At 46.2% G+C, this 21902-nt stretch overlaps 1 protein-coding gene across 1 annotated transcript; it reads left to right on the top strand.

Annotated features, from left to right (window-relative positions):
• Nucleotides 1–1748: 1748 nt before the first annotated feature.
• LOC139228698 (zinc finger protein 420-like) lies at nucleotides 1749–21110 on the top strand. The gene is made up of 3 exons (XM_070859964.1): nucleotides 1749–3557; nucleotides 19879–20152; nucleotides 21051–21110. The coding sequence occupies exons 1-3, from the start codon at nucleotides 2122–2124 to the stop codon at nucleotides 21108–21110; spliced, it is 1770 nt and encodes a 589-aa protein (XP_070716065.1). The 5' UTR covers nucleotides 1749–2121.
• The last annotated feature ends 792 nt before the right edge of the window (nucleotides 21111–21902 follow it).

Raw genomic sequence — 21902 nt, 5'->3', positions numbered from 1 at the left:
TTCTGACAGATCTAATAAATCTTACACGATCTTTCCATCCATTCTGTTAACTTGCCCTTGACCCATTACTCAATTGCTGTTTTGCCTACCAATTTTTGATCCCAATCCACCTGGGCCAGATATTTTCTCAATGCACTGAAGTTAGCCCTCCTTCAGTTGCTTGATTGTTCCTTATCCTTTTCTATGACTATTCTAAACCTGATATTATGACAACATTATGATCACTGTTCCCCAAATGCTCCCCCCACCGAAGCATGCTTCACTTGCCTCATTTCCTTTCCCAGAACTAGATCCAGCTCTCCTTCCTTCCTCGTTGGGTTAGAAACACACTGATCAAGAACATTCCCTTGCACACATTTCAGGAATTTCTCCCCCTCTGTGACCTTTTTAGTGTTCCTATCCCAGTCTATATTAGAATAACTGAAGACTCCCATTACTACTCTATGGTTGCTGCATCTTTCTGTAATTTGCTTGCAAATTTTCTCCTCTATCCCCTTCCCACTATTTGGTGGCCTATAGTATACATCCAGTAATGTAGTAGTCCCTCAATTGTCCCTTAAATCTAACCTGATATTATGACATTATGATCACTGTTCCCCAAATGCTCCCCCACTGAAGCATGCTTCATTTGCCCCATTTCATTCCCCAGAACTAGATTTAGTCATCCCTCTCCAAATGCTATAATACTTGATTTAATCAATATTGCCACTCCTTTTTTCCTTTCCATCTTTCCTGAATACCTTGTAGCTCAGAATATCGAGTTCCCAATCCTCCCCTTATTTGAGCCAGGTTTCTGTTATTGCCACAATACCATAGTTCCATGTGGCTACTTGTGTTTGCAGTTCACCAACGTTATTTTCCATGCTCCGTGCATTTACTCACATGCACTCCAAAACCATCTTAGACTGCATCACCTTTGGCTCCTGTCTGATCCCTCTTATTTCTGAACGGTTCTTTATACTACTGCTATTTGTCTCTCCAAGTTCCCTGTGCACTTTGTTCCATCACTCTAATGTTTCATCCTGGTGCCTACTGGTGAACAGTGCTCCTAGCAAGGATACCTGCAGGACACCACTTCTCTCTTTCTGCCACTCTGAGAAACTTCCCGTAAATCCTAGCCACTGGTTTATTTTTTTGCAGTGGAATTTCCGTCCAATCTGCTCACTGGCCCTTGAATCCAAACAGCCTGATCTTGGCCATCTTACTGCAGGTATCAGGAAGGGTCCACACAGAGTAGATGGAAAGAAACTGATCCCATTAGCTGAAGGGTCGAGAACCAGAGAACATTGATTTAAGGTAATTGGCAAAAGAACCAAAGGCAAGCTGAGGAAACACTTACGCAGCAAGTGGTTAGAATCTGGAATGCACTACCTTAAAGGGTGGTGGAGGCAGATTTAATCGTAGCTTTCAAAAAGGAATTGGATAAGTACCCGAAGGGAAAAAAATTCAGAGCTACGAGGTAAGGGAAGGTGAGTGGTACTTGCAGAAATGTTCTTACAGAGAGGTGGTCAGGCTCAATGGGTCGAATGGCCTCCTTCTGTGCTGTAACAATTCTATGATTCTCTACACTGTCCCATCAAACAATCTCAGGACAGGTACAGCACTGACGCTGAGTGAAGCTCCCCTGAAGCCCCTCCCCTCGGTCCCCCGATTGGTTGGAGGACCCGCTGCGCTCTTGGTCCTCCAGGCACCGCCCATTCGCTTCTAATTGGTCAGAAGCTCCCGTCAATCAGGGGGTGTGCGGACCATGTGACTGCGGCCAAACGGAATCGGCTCGTGGCCGGGGTGGGTCTCCCGGGACGCTCAGGTGCTGGCTCGGTCCGATCGCATTCGGATGTTAAGCAAACTTCACTTCTACCCCCGCCCACCGGCGAGGTTCCGACTTGGAACCGACAATGGCCTTTGGCCGGTAATCACCCCCCCGCCACGGAGTTCCGGGCAGAGGCCGCCAGCACACAGGCGCAGTCGGATGGATAGAGAGCATGCGCAGTGCGAGTCGGGCACCTGAGGAGCAGGAGAGGGCGGGGCCATATGGCGCATGCGCAGTGTCCGCGCGCGGGGGCCTATGGGTATTTTGCAGCAGCTGGGGCCTGAAAATCAGCTTCACTGACCCTGGGCAACATGAGACAACATTCTTCCTCTTCTCCCTTCATAGACTCATTTTACAGAGTTTTAGAAGTGGAGCATTTGCAGACAGGAAGCTCAGATCAAACATCACATCAAGATCTGACCGAGTCGCTCTATTCATCAGGACCTGAATATCATCGGACTTTGCACATGGAAGGAGAGAGCAGCGATTGCAGCGTGGACAAACCACACACGTGTTCCGTGTGTGGACCCGGATTCAGCCGATCACCTGACCTGGCGAGTCACATGTACCGTCACACTGGGGAGAAACTGGCTAAAGGTGGGGACGGCGGGATGGGATTCAGTTCCCCGTCTGCGTTGGAAGTTCATGGGCACAGTCACACCGGGGACAGTCCATTCACCTGTGGGAAGGGATTTCTGTATTCATTCCACCTGCCGATACACCAGCAAGTTCTCAATGGGAAGAAGCCATTCACCTGCTCCGTGTGTGGGAAGGGATTTGCTCGGTCATCCACCCTGCTGAGACACCAGCTTGTTCACACTGGTGAGAGACCGTATATGTGTTCTGAATGTGGGAAGAGCTTTAAATGTTCCTGGGATCTGAAGGGACATCGGCTTGTTCACACTGATGAGAGGCCATTTACGTGTTCTGAATGTGGGATGAGCTTTAAAAGATCTCGGGATCTGACGACACACCAGCGTGCTCACACTGGGGAGAAGGCGTTCACCTGCTCCGTGTGTGGGAAGGAATTTGCCCTGTCATCCACCCTGCTGAGACACCAGCTTGCGCACACTGATGAGAGACCATTTAATTGCTCTGACTGTGGGAAGAGCTTTAAAAGCCCCGGGGAGCTGAAGGGACACCAGCGAGCTCACACTGGGGAGAGGCCATTCACCTGCTCGGAGTGTGGGAAGGGATTTGTTCGGTCAACCAACCTGCTGAGACACCGGCACCTCCACACTGGTGAAAGGCCATTCACCTGCTCAGTGTGTGGGAAGGGATTCACTGATTCATCCACCCTCATGTCACACCAGCTTGTTCACACTGACGAGAGGCCCATGACATGTTCTGACTGTGGGAAGAGCTTTAAATGCACCCAGGATCTGAAACGTCACCAGTCGCTACACACTGGGGTGAGGCCTTTCACCTGCTCCATGTGTGGGAAGGGATTCGCTCGGTCCTCCAATCTTCTGGCACATCAGCGAGTTCACACTCACGAGAGACCCTTTAAATGTTCTGACTGTGGGAAGAGCTTTAAAAGCTCCTGGGAGCTGAAGGGACATCAACGAGTTCACACTGGAGAGTGGCCATTTACCTGCTCTGTGTGTGGGAAGGGATTCACTCATTCATCTGCCCTCCTGTCACACCAGCTTGTTCACACTGACGAGAGATCCGTGAAATGTTCTGACTGTGGGAAAAGCTTTAAAAGCTCGAAAAGCCTTAAGAGACACCAGCGTGTTCACACTGATCATAGCATCCCACAGCACGGAGGGTGGTGATTCGGCCCATCATGTCTGTGCCGGCTCTTTGAGGGAGTTATCCAATTTAGTCCCACATCCCAGCTTTATTCCCATAACCCTGCAAACTAGTCCTCTTCAAGTACATGTTCAATTGCCTTTTGAAAGTTCCTATGGAACCTGATTCCACCATCCTTTCAAATGGTACATTCATGTTGCTGAGTCAAAATCCTGGAACTCCCTCCATAACAGCACTATGGGAGTACCTTTACTGCACAGACTGCAACAGTTCAAGGCGGCGGCTCACAACCATCTTCTCAAAGGCAATTAAGAATGGACAATAAATGTTGGCCTTGCCAGTGACGCCCATATCTTATGAACAAATTAAAAAAAAAATGTTTTCATTCATTCCTCTGTATGAAAACAATTCTCACTTCCCTCTAATTCTTCTGGCAATTATTTTCAATCTGTGACCTCTGGTTACCGATCTGCTTGCCAGAGGAAACAGTTTGTCCCGACTTTCTCTATAAAAAGCCATTACAAATTTGAATACCTCTATTAGGTCTCCCCTTAACCTTCGCTGCTCCAAGAAGAACAATCCCAGCTTCTCCAATCTTGCCACATAACTGAAGTCCCTCAACCCTGGTCAACCTCCTCTGCACCCTCTCCAAGGCCTTAACATCCTTAAAGTGTGGTGCCCAATGATTTGTAAAGGTTTAGTGTAACTTCCTTGTTTTCGTATTCAATGGCTGTATTTGCAAAGCCAATTATCCCATATGCTTTCTTAACTGCCTTATTAGCTTTCATTTTGATTATACTGCCTCTCCATGTTATTTCTCCCAAAGTGCATCATTTCACACTTATTCACATAAAATTGCATCTGCCACGTGTCTGCCCATTTTGCCAGTCTGACTATGTCCTCCTGAAGTCTGCTACTTTCCTGCTCACTATCTACAATGTTGTCAAGTTTTGTATTATCTGCAATCTTCAAAATTGTACACCCATACCCAAGTCTAGGTCATTTATATATAATAAGAAAAGCAATGGTCCTAATATTGACCCATAATACTTCCCTCCAGTCAGAGAAATCATCTGTTCAGCACTACTCTCTGCCTCCTATCCCTCAGCCAATTACATAGCCAAGTTACCATCATCCCTTTAATATCCTGTGCTTCTATTCTCCAAATAAGTCTCTTATGTGGTCCTTTATCAAATGCCTTTTGAAAATCCATATATATAACATCTACTGCACTACTTTCGTCAAACCTCTGTTACTTCATCAAAGAACTCAATCAGGTTAGTCAGATACAATTTTCCTTTAACAAATCCCTGCTGGCTGTCCTTTATTAACCCATGCTTCTCCAAGTGAGAATTAATTTTGTCCTTGACATTGGTCTCTAGTAGTTCACCCACCACTGAGGTTAGACTGATTGACCTGCAATTACCAGGTTTATCCTTCCCTTTTTTAAACATGGGTGTAACATTTACAATTCTCCAATCCTCTGGCACCACTCCCATATCCAAGAAGGATTGAATGATTGTGGTCAGAGCCTCTGCTATCTCCACCCCAGCTTCCCTCAGCAATCTAGGATGTATCCCATCTGGACCGGGTGACTTGTTAACTTTGGATGATGTCAACCTATTGAGTACCTTTTTATCGATGTTCATACAATCCAATTATTTACTCCCTCCTCTACTGCAACATTAACTTCATCCACTTGTGTGAAACCAATGCAAAGTACTCATTACCTCAACCATGCCTTCCATTTCCATATGATGGATTCCTTTGTGGTCCACAATCGCGCCCCCTCCCCCCCCATTCCTTTAACTAATCTTTTACCTTTTATATCTTTATAAAAGGTTGTGGGGGTCCCTTTTATGTTACTCGCTAATCTTTTCTTCTATTCCCTCTTTGCTCTTGTGTCTTGTTTCAATTTCCCCCACGCTCCCTGTATTCTGTCTGGTTTTATGTCTGTATTCTCTGCCTGACATTTGTCGTAAACCTCCTTTTTCGATTTTATTCTGTTTTATTTGTCATCCAGGGAGCTCCAGCTTTAGATGCCCCATCTTTCCTCCTTATGGGAATATGCTTGGTTTGTACCCAAACTATCTCCACCTTGAAGGCTGCCCATTGCTCAGCCTCTATTGTCCTGGACCATCTTTGTTTCCAGTCCACCTGTGCTCGATCCCTTCGCAAATTACTGAAATTGGCTCTCTACTAGTTGGGTATTTTCACTGCTGATTTTTCTTTGTCCCTTTCCATAACTACTTTAAACCTAATTATATTTTGATCACTGTTAACCATATCCCTCCAATCTGAACTTGTGAGACACACTTTAAGTGTTCTGACTTTGCGAAGAGGTTTCGGAGCTCATCCAACCTGCTGAGTCACCAGTGAGTTCACACTGATCCTCAAAGAAAGGAAGATGTTTTCGAAAGGCTGGCAGCACTAAAAGTTCGCAGCCATCTCAGAGTAGTGTTCCTTTAATTACAATCTTGCAGAACAAGGAGAATCACGCACTTTAAATACTACAAATCCCTGTGTGGAGGAGAGGGGGAGATACAGTCTGTCCTAGGAACTGTCGCAGAACAGAATTAACGACCCTGTCCCTTTAAGGGCTTGACCCTCCCGCACTCCTTGCTTTTCCTTAAGTATCTTAAAATTCTCATTTTTGTTTTCAAATCCATCCATGGCCTCGCCCCTCCCAATCTCTCTAATCTTCTCCAGCTCATACAACCCTCCGAGATATCTGCACTCCTCTAATTCTGGCCTCTTGACCATCCCTAATTGACGCCCGTGCCTTCAGCTGCTGAGGCCCAATGCTCTGGAATTCCTTCCCTAACCCCCTCTACCTCCTTTAAGACACTCCTTAAAACCTACCTCTTTGACCAAGCTTTTTGGTCATCTGCCCTAATATCTAATTTAAAAAAAAATTATTCATTCATTGGATGTGGGCATCGCTGTCAAAGCAAGCATTTATTGCCCATGCCGAAGTGCCCTCGGGAAGGTCGTGGTGAGCTGCCGTCTTGAATACAACTGAGTGACTTGCTAGGCTATTACAGCTGTGAGGAGGGATGATATGATAGAGGGAATCATCAAACGAGGCCATATGGGTCGAACTGAAAAACAAAAAAGGGGTGATCACACTGCTGGGAGTGTACTATAGACCTCCAAACAGTGGAAGGGAGATAGAAGAGCAAATATGTAGGCAAATTTCTGAAGTGCAAAAACCTTAGAGCAGTAATAGTAGGTGATTTCAACTATCCTAATATTAACTGGGACAAAATTAGTGTGAAGGGTATAGAGGGTGTGGAATTCCTAAACTGCATTCAAGAGAACTTTTTTAGCCAGTATGTAGCAAGCCCAATACGGGAGGGAGCGGTTCTGGATTTAGTTTTAGGGAACTAAGCTGGGCAAGTGGAAGGGATATCAGTAGGAGGGCATTTAGGTGCTAGTGACCATAATTTAGTCAGATTTAAGGTAGTTATGGAAAATGACAAGAATAGACCAGGAATAAAAGTTCTAAATTGGGGAAAAACCAACTTTGTTAAGCTAATAAGTGATTTGGCCATAGTGGACTGGAAACAGCTACTTGAAGGTAAATCAGTGTCAGAGCAGTGGGAGGCATTCAAGAAGGAGATTCGTAGGGTTCAGGCCAAATATGTGCCCTTAAAGAAAAAGGGAGGGACTAACAAATCTCAAAGGACATATAGGGTAGGATAAAGAAAAAAGGGAGGCTTCTGACAGATACCGAGGGCTAAATACTGCAGAATCTCTAGCGGACTATAGAAAGTCCAGGGGTGAAATTAAAAAGGATATTAGGAAAGCAAAGAGAAAGCAGGAAAAATTCTTGGCAAGTAAAATCAAGGAAAACCCAAAGATGTTTTATAAATATCTTAAGAGCAAGAGGATAACTAAAGAAAGGGCCTATTAGAGACCATGAGGGAATCTGTGTGTGGAGGCAGAAGATGTGGGTATGGTTCTTAATGAATACTTTACATCTGTTTTCACAGAAGAGAGGGGCGATGCAGACACTACTATCGAGGAGAAGTGTGAAATAAACATAGTGAGAGAGGAGGTATTAAGGGGTTTAGCAGCTTTGAAAGTGGATAAATCCCCAGGCCCGGATGAAATGTATCCCCCAGGCTGCTAAGTGAAGCAAAAGAGGAAATAGCAGAGGCTTTGACGATCATTTTCCAATCCTCTCTGGCTTCAGGTGTGGTGCCAGAGGATTGGAGGACTGCTAATGTGGTATCTTTATTTAAGAAAGGAGAAAGGGATAGACCGATTAATTACAGGCCAGTCAGCCTCACCTTAGTGGTGGGAAAAATATTGGGAAAAATCCTGAAGCTCAGGATAAATCTTCACTTAGAAAGACATGGATTAATCAAGGACAGGCAGCACTGATTTAAGGGAACGTCGTGTCTGACTAACTTGAGTGAATTTTTCGAGGAGTTAACCAGGAGGGTCGATAAAGGCAAAAAGCGTATGATGTAGTGTATATGGATTTTAGCAAAGCTTTTGATAAGGTCAAACATGGCAGACTGGTCACAAAAGTCAAAGCCCATGGGATCCAGGGCAAAGTGGCAAGGTGGATCCAAAATTGGCTCAGAGGCAGGAAGCAAAGGGTAATGGTTGATGGGTTGAAGGATGTTTCCAGTGGGGTTCCGCAGGGCTCAGTACTAGGTCTCTTGCTTTTTGTGATATACATCAATGATCGAGACTTGAATATAGGGGGTATGATTAAGAAGTTTGCAGATGATACTAAAATCAGCTGTGTGATTGATAATGAAGAATAAAGCTGCGGCATGCAGGAAGATATCAATGTACTGGTCAGGTGGACAGAACAGTGGCAAATGGAATTTAATCCAGTGAAGTGTGAGGTAATGCATTTTGGGAGGGCTAACAAGGAAAGGGCATACACATTAAATGGTAGAATACTGAAGTGTAGAGGAACAAAGGGACCTTGGAGTACATGTCCCCAGATCCCTGAAGGTAGCAGGCCAGGTGGATAAGGTGGTTAAGAAGGCATACGGAATGCTTGCCTTTATTAGCCGAGGCATAGAATATAAGAGCAGGTGGGTTATGCTTGAACTGTATAAAACACTGGTTAGGCCATAGCTGGAGTACTGCGTGCAGTTCTGGTCACCACTTTACAGGAAGGACGTGATTGCACTGGAGGAGATACAGAGGAGATTTACGAGGATGTTGCCGGGAGTGGAGAATCTTAGCTATGAGGACAGATTGGAAAGGCTGAATTTGTTTTCCTTGGAACAGAGGAGGCTGAGAGGAGACCTGATTGAGGTGTATAAAATTATGGGGGGCCTAGATTTAATGGATAGAAAGAGCCTATTTCCCTTACAACAGGGGGCGTAAATTTAAAGTAATTGGTAGAAGGATTTGAGGGGCAATTTCTTAATGCAGAGGGTTGTGGGGGTCTGGAACTCACTGCCTGAAACAGTGATAGAGGCAGAAACCCTCAACACATTTAAAAAGTACTTGGATGTGCACTTGAAGTGCCGCAGAGTTATTGGCCTAGAGCTGGAAAGTGAGATTAGGCTGGATAGTCTCTTGTTGGCCGGCACGGACACGATGGGCCAAAATGGCCTTCTTCTGTGCTGTAAACTTCTATGAGTCTATGATAGGGCTATTAAGAGTCAACTCCAGTGCTGTGGATCTGGAGTCACACATAAGCTAGACCAGTAAGGACAGCAGATTTCCTTCCCCAAAGCACATTAATGAACTAGATGGATTTGATGACAATTCGGTAGTTTCATGGTCACCATTACTGATACTAGTGTTTTATTCCAGATTTTATGTTTAATTGAATCTAAATTCCACAGCTGTCATGGTGGGTACTGAGCTTGCGTCTCCAGATTATTAGTCCAGACCTCTGGATTACTGGTCCAGCAACATAACCACTATGCTACCGTTCCCATTATTAGCTCTAGAACTCCCTCCCTAAACCTTTCCACCTCTCTACCTCCTTTAAGACACTCCTTAAAACCTACCTCTTTGACCAATTTGGTCATCTGCTGTAATTTCTTCTTGTGTGACCCGGTGTCAAATTTGTTTTTTTTGTCTTATAACACTGCTGTGAAGAGCCTTGGGACGTTTACTGCGTTAAAGGTGCTATATAAATACAAGTTGTTGTTGTTGTTGTTTCCTGAAACGAGCAATAAATTCCCCATTGGAAAAAATCTATTTTGTCCCAAATAGTAAATAATTTGTTCCACAGATGCATGGGGTTTGTCTGCTTTTATTCATGAATTTAAAGAGTCTACATTAAAAGTGGAGACATTCTGTTGTGAAACAAAGAACCTTGTCTCCAATAAAGGGAACAAATGCCCGCAGCCTCCCCTGGCCCCAGGCTCTGAACAAGACCCCGTGGGTCACCCAATCAGCCGGCGCAAGTCCTGCCCCTCGGGCTCCCCGATTGGTTGGATGACCCGCCGCCGGCTCGCTGCCCCCCCGGCTCGCTCTCTATTGGTTGGACGCTCACGTCAATCAGGCCGTCGGGCCGGGTCACGTCAATCCCTCGAGCGCATGCCACCAAACTGCTGTAACTTTCTATGATTTTACAGGTCTCACCAGCAGCTTCGCTCGGAGCACCGGATCTGCGGACTCTCGGGTTTGGATTTCCCTTTATTCTCTCCCTATCCACCCCGTCCCCCAGTGATTCTCTACCCAATCGGAGCAGAGAAAACTCACTTTGCATCACCGATCGTGACTCTTTAACGGCCACAAATCCCTTTCCCCGGAAGGCCCTGCGCCGACTCCTCGCCACAGGATCCGAGCGCGCAGGCGCAGCTCCCAGTGGGGGTCGAGGGGACGGTTGATGTCCTCTGGGCATGCACAATTATTACCCTTGGTGACCGAGAGGGGTCACTGTGCGCATTTGGAAAGCAGTGACAGGATCGGTCCAAGTCAGCATGGATTTATGAAAGGGAAATCATGCTTGACAAATCTTCTGGAATTTTTTGAGGATGTTTCCAGTAGAGTGGACAAGGGAGAACCAGTTGATGTGGTGTATTTGAACTTTCAGAAGGCTTTCGACAAGGTCCCACACAAGAGATTAATGTGCAAAGTTAAAGCACATGGGATTGAGGGTAGTGTGCTGACGTGGATTGAGAACTGGTTGGCAGACAGGAAGCAAAGAGTAGGAGTAAATGGGTACTTTTCAGAATAGCAGGCAGTGGGGTACCGCAAGGTTCTGTACTGGGGCCTCAGCTGTTTACATTGTACATTAATGATTTCGACGAGGGGATTAAATGTATCTCCAAGTTTGCGGATGACACTAAGTTGGGTGGCAGTGTGAGCTGCGAGGAGGATGCTATCAGGCTTCAGAGTGACTTGGATAGGTTAGGTGAGTGGGCAAATGAATGGCAGATGCAGTATAATGTGGATAAATGTGAGGTTATCCACTTTGGTGGTAAAAACAGAGAGCCAGACTATTATCTGAATGGTGACAGATTAGGAAAAGGGGAGGTGCAACGAGACCTGGGTGTCATGGTACATCAGTCATTGAAGGTTGGCATGCAGGTACAGCAGGCGGTTCAGAAAGCAAATGACATGTTGGCCTTCATAGCGAGGGATTTGAGTACAGGGGCAGGGAGGTGTTGCTACAGTTGTACAGGGCCTTGGTGAGGCCACACCTGGAGTACTGTGTACAGTTTTGGTCTCCTAACTTGAGGAAGGACATTCTTGCTATTGAGGGAGTGCAGCGAAGGTTCACCAGTCTGATTCCTGGGATGGCGGGACTGACATATCAAGAAAGACTGGATCAACTGGGCTTGTATTCACTGGAGTTCAGAAGAATGAGAGGGGACCTCATAGAAACGTTTAAAATTCTGACGGGTTTAGACAGGTTAGATGCAGGAAGAATGTTCCCAATGTTGGGGAAGTCCAGAACCAGGGGTCACAGTCTAAGGATAAGAGGTAAGCCATTTAGGACTGAGATGAGGAGAAACTTCTTCACCCAGAGAGTGGTGAACCTGTGGAATTCTCTACCACAGAAAGTTGTTGAGGCCAATTCACTAAATATATTCAAAAAGGAGTTAGATGTGGTCCTTACTACTCGGGGGATCAAGGGGTATGGCGAGAAAGCAGGAATGGGGTACTGAAGTTGCATGTTCAGCCATGAACTTATTGAATGGCGGTGCAGGCTCGAAGGGCCGAATGGCCTACTCCTGCACCTATTTTCTATGTTTCTATGAGGAGAAACTTCTTCACTCAGAGAGTTGTTGACCTGTGGAATTCTCTACCGCAGAGAGTTGTTGATGCCAGTTCATTGGATATATTCAAGAGGGAGTTAGCTATGGCAGTTACGGCTAAAGGAATCAAGGGGTATGGAGTGAAAGCAGGAAAGGGGTACTGAGGTGAATGATCAGCCATGATCTTACTGAACGGTGGTGCAGGCTCGAAGAGCCGAATGGCCTACTTCTGCACCTATTTTCTATGTTTCTATGACACCGTTGCCCATGCGCGGACACTCGGCTGTCAATCAATCATCAGGCAGACGAGGCTGCTGGTCAGACCTGTAAAATCATAGAAATTTACAGCACAGAAGGAGGCCATTCGGCCCACCGTGTCCGTGCCAACTGCAAATAGCTATCTGGCCTAATCCCACTTTCCAGCTCATGGTTCGTAGCCCTGTAGGTACTTGAAGTGCACATCCAAACATTTTTTAACTGTGAAGGTTTCTACCGCTGCCACCCTTTCAGGCAGTGAGTTCCAGACCCCCACCACCTTCTGCGTGAAAATATTTCTCCTCAAATCCCCTCTAAACATCCTACCAATTACTTCAAATCTATGCCCCATGGTTATTGAGACCTCTGCTAAGGGGAATAGATCCTTCCTATCCACTCTAACAGGGCAAGTCATCATTTTATACACCTCACTAAGGTCTCCCTTCAGCCTCCTCTGTTCCAAAGAAAACAACCCCAGCCTATCCAATCTGTCCTCGTAGATAAAATTCTCCAGTCCATGCAACATCCTTGTAAATTTCCTCTGTACCATCACATCTTTCTTGTAATGTGGTGACCAGAACTGCACGCAGTATTCTAGCCATTGCCTAACTAGTGTTTTATACAGTTCAAGCCTAACCGCTCTGCTCTTATATTCTATGCTTCGGCTAATAAAGGCAAGCATCCTGAATGCCTTCTTACCCACCTTATCTACTTGGCCTACTACCTTCAGGGATCTGTGGACAGGCACTCCAAAGTCCCTCTGTTCCTCTACAGTTCTCGGTGTCCTACCATTTGTTGTGTATTCCCTTGTCTTGTTAGTACCTCCCCAAATGCATTGCCTCACACTTCTCCGGATTGAATTCCATTTGCCACTGTTCTGACCAGTCGATTGATATCTTCCTGCAGTCTACAGCTTTCTTCATTATCAACCACCTGGCCAATTTTTGTATCATCTGCAAACCTCTTAGTCATAACCCCTACATTCAAATCCAAATCATTGATGTACACCACAAAAAGCAAGGGACTGAGTACTGAGTCCTGCGGAACCCCACTGGAAACAGCCTTCTAGTCACAAAAACGCTCATTGACCATCTGAGCCAATTTTGGATCCAACTTGCCACTTTTCCCTGGCTCCCATGGGCTTTTACTTTCATGACCAGTCTGCCATATGGGACCTTATCAAAAGCCTTGCTAAAATCCATGTAGAATACATCAAATGCACTACCCTCATTGAACTTCCTTGTTACCTCCTCAGACCCGACCTTCCCTTAACAAATCCCAGCTGACAGTCCATGATTAATCCGTGTCTTTCTAAATAACGATTAATACTGTCGCTCAAAAATGTTTCCGTGCACTAGCCCACCCCCTAGGTTAGGCTGACTGCCCTGTTATTACTGGGGCTATCCCTTTCCCCCTTTCTAAACAATGGTACATTAACAATCCTCCAGTACCATGTCTGTAGCCAGAGAAGATTGGAAAATGATGGTGAAAGCCTCCGCTATTTCCTCCTTTTGCTTTTCTTAACGGCCTGGGTAGCATTTCATCCAGGCCTGGGAATGTATATACTTTCAACGATGCTAAACCCCTTAATAGTTCCTCTCTCACTATATGTTTATCTCTCTCAATATTTCACACTTCTCCTCCTTAACTATAATGTCTGCATCACCCTCTCTTTTGTGAAGTCAGATGCAAAGTATTAATTAAGAACCATACCCACGTCTCCTGCCTCCACACACAGGTTACCTTTTTGATCTCTAATAGGCCCTACTCTTTTTCCTTACCATATCCTCTTGCTCTTTATGTATTTATAAAACATCTTGGGGTTTTCCTTGACTTTACTTGACAATATTTTTTCATGCCCTCGCTGTGCTTTCCTAATTTCCCTTTTAATTTAACCGCTGCACTTTCTGTACTCCTCTACACTTTCTGCAGTATTGAGCTCTCGGTATCTGACAAAAGCTTCCTATTTTTTCCTTATCCTACCCTGTATGCTCCTTGACATCCAGGGGGCTCTGGATTTGGGAGTTACACCCTCTTAATGTGGGAACATATTTGCACTGAACCCTCATTATCTCTTCCTCGAACGCCTCCCACTGTTCTGACACTGATTTACCTTCAAGTAACTGTTTCCAGTCCAGTTTTGCTGAATCACATCTCAGTTTATTAAAGTTGGCCTTTTTCCAATCGAGAACTTTTATTCCTTGTCTATCTTTGTCCTTTTCCATAACTACCTTAAATCTAACTGAATTATGATCACTACTACCAAAATGCACTTCCACTGATACCCCTTCCACCTGCCCAGCTTCATTCCCTAAAACTAAGTCCAGAACTGTCCCATTTTTTTGTTGGGCTTGCTACATACTGGCCAAAAAAGTTCTCCTGACTGCATTTTAAGAATTCTGCACCATCTATATCTTTTGCACTGATTCCATCCCAATTAGTATTAGGGTTGTTGAAATCCCCTATTACTGCCCTATTGTTTTTGCATTTCTCAGAAATGTGCCTGCATATTTGCCCTTCTATCTCCCTTTGTCTATTTGAGGGCCCAGCAGTGTAACTACCCCTTTACATGACGTTTGGTTTGCACTTCCTGTCTGTAAATGCTCCACTTCTGAAACCCTATAAAACTAGTTGAGAAAGTGGTAAGAGGGAGAATGTTGTCTCATGTTCCCCGTTCCCAGCCCAGGGGCAGTGAAGCTGATTTTAAGACCTTAGCTGTTGCACAGGTTGGTTAAAAGTATCAACAGTAATGGTGGCCACAAACCCCCATGCTCCAGCTGTCACACTAAGTTGACGCTGACACCATGATGCGCCACGATCGATGGAACTTTCTCAGCTCCGCGCATGTTCACATTCACATTGTCCATCTCCGACTGTTCTCTTCCTCGACTTCTCTGTCTCCATTTCTGGAGATAGACTATCGGCAAACATTCCCCGTAAGCCCATTTCCACCCCGCTTCCTGTAAGGATTCTATTCCAGTCTCCCAGTTTCTCTCCATCGCATCTGTTCTGATGATGTCACCTTCCATACTAGTGCTTCTGATATGTCTTTTTCCTCAACTGTGGATTGCCCTGTACCATGGTTGACATGGCCCTCGACTGTGTCCATTCTATTTCCCGCATTTTTGCTCTCACCCCTTCCTCTCCCTCCCAGAACCACGACAGGGTTCCCCTTGTCCTCACCTTTCACCCCACCAGCCTCCACATTCAACGGATCATCCACCGTCACTTCCGCCACCTCCAGCGTGATCCCACCACCAAACGCATCTTCCTCTCCCCTTTCAGCATTCCAAAAGGACCGCTCCCTCCATGGCACCCTGGTCCACTCCTCAAACACCCTCAACACTCCTTCCCTTTCCCACAGCATTTTCCTGTGCAAGCACAGGAGATGCAACACCTGCCCTTTTAGCTCTTCCCTTCCCACTGTCCAGGGCCCCAATCAACCTTCCAAGTGAAAGTGATTTACTTGTACCTCATGCAATTTAGTATACTGTGTTCGCTGCCCACGGTGCGGTCGACTCTATATTGGGGAGACCAAAGGCAGGTTGCGTGACCGCTTTGCGGAACACCTCCCTTCAGTCTGCGTGCGTGATCCCGAGCTTCTGGTCGCCTGTCACTTTAATTGTCTGCTCCATTCCAACTCTGATCTTGGCTTCTTGCCCTGTTCCAATGAAGGTCAACATAACCTCGAGGACCAGCACCTCATCTTTCGATCAGGCACTTTTCAGCCTTCTAGACTTCACATCAAGTTCAACAATTTCAGACCTTTGTCCCTATTTTTTCACATGGCAGTTGTTGATCATTCTGCCATTACCATTTACATCTCTCTGGACCCAGTTTTTGTTTCTTTACTTGTCCCGTTAACATCTCATTTTGCCTTGCACTGTCCAACCCCTTATCTGTATCATCCCAACCCTGTCAATCCCCCTCAGAATCTTGTATGTTTCAACGAGATCACCTTACATTCTTCCAAGTCCCATCAGACACTCCCAGGGCAGGTGCTGCACTGATGCTGAGCGACGTTCCCTGAAGCCCCGCCCCTCGGGCCTCCAGATTGGTTGGAGGACCCGCCGCGCTCTCGGTCCTCAAGGCGCCACCCACTCGTTCCCTATTGGTCAAAAGCTCCTGGCAATCACGTGTGCGGATCACGTGACTGTGGTCAAACGGAATCGGCTTGCGGCCGGGGTGGGCCGGCCGGAACTCTCGGGTGCAGATTTTCCGGCTTGGCCTCAATCTCATTCGGATGTTGAGCAAACTTCATTTTCCCCACCCTGTCCCATTCCCCGGAGAGCTTCCGACTCGGAACTGACACCGGCCATTGGCCGAGAATCACCGCCCGCCGCGGAGCCCCGGGCAGAGGATGGGGGAGGGTTGGTATACTGAACATGCACGGTATGGTCGTGCGCTGAGCATGCGTGGTGTGGTATCAACAACTTGTATTGATATAGTGCCTTTAATGTAGTAAAATGTCCCAAGGCGCTTCACAGGAGTGTTGTATTATGGGAGAAAAAGTGTGACACTGAGCCACATAAGGAGAAATTAGGGCAAGTAACCAAAAGATGGGTCAAATAGGTAGGTTTTACGGAGAATCTTAAAGGAGGAAAGAGAGGTGGAGAGGTTTAGGCAGGGAGTTCCAGAGCTTGGGGCTCAGGCAGCTGTAGGCACGGCCACCAGTTTTTGAGCGATTATAATCAGGGATGCTCAAGAGGGTAGAATTAAAGGAGCGCAGCTATCTCGGGGGTGGGGAGGAGGGGCTGGAGGAGATAAGAGATAGGGAGGAGCGAGGCCATGGAAGGATTTGAAAACAAAGAATCGAGGTGTTGCTTAACCAGGAGTCAATGTATGTCAGCGAGCACAGGGGTGATGGGTGAACGAGACTTAGTGTGAGTTAAGACATGGGCTGCCGAGTTTTGAATGAGCTCAGATTTACATAGGGTAGAACATGAGAGGCCTGCCAGGAGTACATTGGAATAATCAAGTCTAGAGGTAACAAAGGCATGGATGAGGGCAAGGGCGGACATGGGCGATGTTACAGAGGTGGAAATGGGCGGTCTTGATTATGCTGTGCCTATGTGGTCAGAGCATTCTGGATAAGATCATCTGCCATTTTCATAGAATGAACCAGCACAGATGGAGGCCATTCGGCCCATCGAGTCTGTGCCTGCTCTATGGTAGAGCTATCTAGTTAGCTCCATTCCCTTGCTTTTTTCCCATAGCTCTGCAAATATTTTCCCATCAGTATTGATCCAATTCACTTTTGAAAGTTATTATTGAATCCTCTTCCACCACCCTGTCAGGCAGTGTATCCCAGATTGCAACAACTCGCTGCATAAAAAGGTTTTCCTCATGCCGCCTCTGCTTCTTTTGCCACACACCGTCAATCCGTGACCTCAATTTATTTCTTCCTCTGAGCCCCTCAACTTCATTTGGCAGTGTAATGTTGGTGAGTGGTGATTGATTGCCCTGGGAACCAACAGGAAGAGAGCTGAGAGGCCGGAGGGCCAAGGGAGCAGCGTGTTCAGCAACCAATCGCGGAGCTTGAGGGGTGGATCCTGAGTCGGCCTGTCAGGCGAGTCAGTGTGAACCCCTGTTAAACAATTTATCTTTTAAAAGTTAAATTGAGATTTCTTTTGTCAAAACAGTTTAACATTTGTCGGTATTGTGTTTCCCTGGAGTTCCTAATATCAGTTTGAGACACTTCAGTGCCAAGTGGACCAGGTGTTTAAAGGTCATTCAGTTCCCTCTTCCCATGTCGCTGTTAGTTAAAGGTACAGAGATTGATTGCCCTCATTATGCACCTGTAGTAGTTAAACAAAAATCCTTCCTGTTAGTGAGTCATATTCTGCACTGGGGGAGATGGCTGGTAACTTCAGCCTTTAAAATACTCATCCTCTTGTTCAAATCCCTCCAAGGTCTCGCCCCTCCCTACCTCTGTAACCTCCCCCAGCCCACTAACCCTCTTAAATGAGGAGAAACAATTTTCAGTGTCAGAAGGATCGGTCACTAGTGGGAACCAATTTAATGTGATTGGCAAATGAACCAGATACTACATGAGGGAAAAAAAATGAACAGTGAGTTGTTATGACCTGGAACGCACTGCCTGAAAGGGTGGTGGAAGCAGATTCACTAGTAACTTGCAAAAGAGATAAATACGTGAGTTGGAAAAATGTGCAGGGTTATGGGGCAAATGCAGGGGAGTGGGACTAATTCTATAGCTTAGGAGGGGCAAGAGAGGAAAAAATGTTCCAGAGAAACTAGAACTGTCTGTTCAGAATTTCTATCCTGTACTTACAGTGATGACTTTTGTAAACTATGAAGCTGGCGTGCATAGACTAATATTGAATTCCCTTCAATATAGAAGATTAAGAGGTGATCTAATTGAGGGGTTTCAGATGATTAAATGAGTTGATGGGGTAGATAGAGAGAAGCTATTTCCTCTGATGAAGGGGACAGAACTTTAAAGAAAATTAAAGCCAGGTTGTTCAGGGGTGATGTCAGGAAGCATTTCCTCACACAAATGCTGAGAGGCTGTTTCCCCTGGCGGAGAGTCTAGAACTAGGGAGCATAGTCTCAGGATAAGGGGTCAGCTATTTAGGACTGAGATGAGAAATTTCTTCACTCAGGAGGTTGTGAATATTTTGAATTCTCTACCCCAGAGGGCTGTGGATGCTCAGTCGTTGAGTATATTCAGGCCTGAGATAGATGTTTGGACACTAAAGGAATCAAGGGATACTGAGATAGGGCAGGAAAGTGGAGTTGAAGCACAAAATCAGCCGTGATCTAATGGAATGGCAGAACAGGCTCAAGGGGCTGAATGGCCTACTCCTGTTCCTATGTTCCTACTTACAGTGATGACTTTTGTAAAATCCTTTTACAGGGGATTAGAAGGTGAGGATATGCAGACAGGATTAAACCTGGATCCCTCCTGTTATTATGATTCAGTTGGACTGGATGGTGCATTTACCCACTGAGCCATTGGGGGGAAGATCCAGTGACCCTGCTGGAAAATGCATGTGTGAGGCATCAGGTGAGGACAGTGGGATAGTCTGTCGACACTCACTGTCAAGGTTCACACGCGGAGATTGGGCACATGGGTCATATATTGGAGAGAAACTGGTGAATGGAGAACTGAACCCAGCCCGAGTCAGCACCTTCAGGGAAGGAGAGGCAGGGGAACCAGTGAGTGTAGAACTGAACCCAGCCAGAGTCAGCACCTTCAGGGGTGGAGAGAGAGGGGAACCAGTGAGTGCAGAACTGAACCCAGCCAGAGTCAGCACCTTCAGGGGAGGGAGAAAACTTAGTGAGATGGAAGGAATGTTGGAGATGATGCGATGTGTTTGTCTTTCAGCACAGGGAGGAGGGAGAGTGAGTGCGGCAGGATTTACAGCTTTGGGGGAATAAGCTCGGGAAAAATGTTCCATAGAAACTAGAATTATCTGTTCTGAATTTCTGCCCTGTACTTAGAGTGGTGGCTTTTGTAAACTCCTTTTTACAGGGTATTAGAAGGGGAGGATTTGCAGACAGGAAATTCAGACCATACATACAGTCATGGTCTGACAGAGTCACTCCATTCATCAGGACCTGAATATCTTTGGCCTTTGAATGTGGAAGGAGAAATGTTTGTCTGTTCTGTCTGTGAGAAAAGATTTCAAACATCAGTGTGACTGGAAAAGCACTGAGAGATATATTTGAGTGAAAGTGTTCCAGTGCACTGACTGTGGTAGGAGCTGTAACCAGTTACACATCGCAACCAGAAAAACAATGCACCGTTCACAGCGGGGAGAAACCGTACACGTGTTGTGTGTGTGGACGAGGCTTCAACTGATCGTCCAACTTGGAGAGAGACAAGTACATCCGCACCATGAAAAAACCGTGGAAATGTGGGGAGTTTGGGAAGGGATTCAGATCCCCGTCTGAGCTGAAAACTCATCGACGCAGTCACACTGGGGAGAGACCATTTACCTGCTCCGAGTGTGGGAAGGGATTCATTAAGTCATCTGACCTTCAGGCACACCAGAGAGTTCACACTGGGGAGAGACCGTTCAGTTGCTCTCACTGTGGACAGAACTTCACTCAGTCATCCAGCCTCACTGAACATCAGCGACTTCACACTGGGGAGAGGCCGTTCACCTGCGCTGTAAGTGCGAAGGGATTCACTTGTTCCTCCCCCCCCCCCCCACACTAAACACAACCATATTCACACTGGAGAGAGACCATTCACCTGCTCAGTGTGTGGGAAGGGATTGACTCAGTCATCCAACCTCACTAAACACCACCTTGTTCACACCAATAAGAGAAGAGGTCTTTTACATGTTCTGACTGTGAGAAGAGCTTTAAAAGCATCAATGAAGTGATGAGACACCAGCGCATTCACACTGGGGAGAGGCCATTTACCTGCTCCATGTATGGGAAGGGATTCACTGATCCATCCCACCTGCTGAAACACCATTGAGTTCACAACTGACTGCAGGGTATGGATTCTGATGTTAATCACATCCAGGACTAAATCATGTTAATTCTGACAATTGGGCTTTGTTCCCCTATAACTGGGCTGGAGTTTAATGTTATGGATATCTGATAAATAAATCGACTTTAGTTCAAACACAATGGGCTCAATATTCCCCAGTTATTTGCGTCGCTTTTTTTGGTATAAATAAAAACATGCAAGTTTCTCAAAGTTTCTGCGCCAGCGTAATTCAGTCAGGTCCGATTTTTTTAGGTTGGTATTTTTGTGCATCATGGGAGGCATAACCTGATGTCTGTGCCAGTTTTTCACATTTGAGCATGTTTAGCCAACTTACATTTTTCCTAGGACTGCGTATGTGACCACTCCAAAAAAACCTTCTGGGCACTTAAGAAAAACCTGCACACATTTAAAAAATCGGCGCAGAAAGACGCCATTGTTTTTAGGTGAAGTTTTGGAGGGAGTCAAGAAGGTAAAGAATATCCATCATGAAGCGTAACTTTTTTTAAGTGAAAAGGGAGAAAATGGAAGTCTAATGCAATTCTTTATTTTTTTGATTTTTTTTTCGAAGTACCACGCCATCACTGAACGTCTCCTCACCGGGCTTGAGGGTCGGAGCATCGACCAGTAGAATCGCTCCCTCGCCCCGACACGGGCTCGGGGCTCGGCTTCAAACGAAGCCCAGGAGGTGGGGTGGAAGCTGAACTGGAGAGGGTTGGTGGTGTGTGGACGGCGAGCCCCTGTGTCCGGGCGAGGGAGCGATTCTGCCAGCTGACCCTTGAGCCAGATGGTGAGACGTTCGGTCGGTAGTGGGGTGGTGCTTTGAAAAAAATCAAAAATTAAAGAATTGCATTAGACTTAATTTCTTTATTGAATGCCTAACTTCCCATTCTAAGTGAGCCTATTGCGCAGGTCAGAGTGTGGTCCATACTAGGGCGTCGACCTTGGGGAGAGAGGAAAGGTGTGAGTGCTGTCTTTTCTCCTGCTATTTTGAGCTTCTTGCAAAGCTACAATTAAATTATGGGGGCAATATTGACAATGCCATACCTAGTGCAAGGCTTCTGCATGACTGTGCCGCGGAGGAGAAGATCGATTTAGGCAGCATCGCCCGAGGAACCTCAGAGCATTTAGGATGATGGGCAGGAGGCCTTACCCACATCGGGTATATCGAGACAGGCGTTCATACCTGTCCTTGAGTGATGCAGACTGTGTGAGAAGGCTGCGTTTCTGCAAATAAGTTGTAATCGAGATCTGTGAGTTAATAAAAGCAGACCTGCACCCTAGAAGCATCAGGAGGACTGCTTTGTCAGTTGGAGTAAAGGTTACAGCTACACTTTCATTTTATGCATCTGGATCATTCCAGGCAACAACTGGGGATGTGAGCGCCATTTTTCAACATGCAACATATATCTGCATTTGGCAG

The sequence above is a fragment of the Pristiophorus japonicus genome, chromosome 2, assembly GCF_044704955.1.
Source record: "Pristiophorus japonicus isolate sPriJap1 chromosome 2, sPriJap1.hap1, whole genome shotgun sequence".
NCBI lineage: Eukaryota > Metazoa > Chordata > Chondrichthyes > Pristiophoridae > Pristiophorus > Pristiophorus japonicus.
Note: the sequence above shows the minus strand (reverse complement) of the source record. Positions and strands in the feature narration are given on the sequence as shown.

Bases quoted from the DNA above. Each gene is read 5' to 3' on its own strand.
- LOC139228698 (XM_070859964.1), top strand. From the start codon at position 2,122: ATGAGACAACATTCTTCCTCTTCTCCCTTCATAGACTCATTTTACAGA. The intron at 3,558-19,878 runs TCATAGCATCCC...CATCCGCACCAT, and splicing joins CACCAGCGTGTTCACACTGA to GAAAAAACCGTGGAAATGTG. The intron at 20,153-21,050 runs GTAAGTGCGAAG...TTTTTTTCGAAG, and splicing joins AGAGGCCGTTCACCTGCGCT to TACCACGCCATCACTGAACG.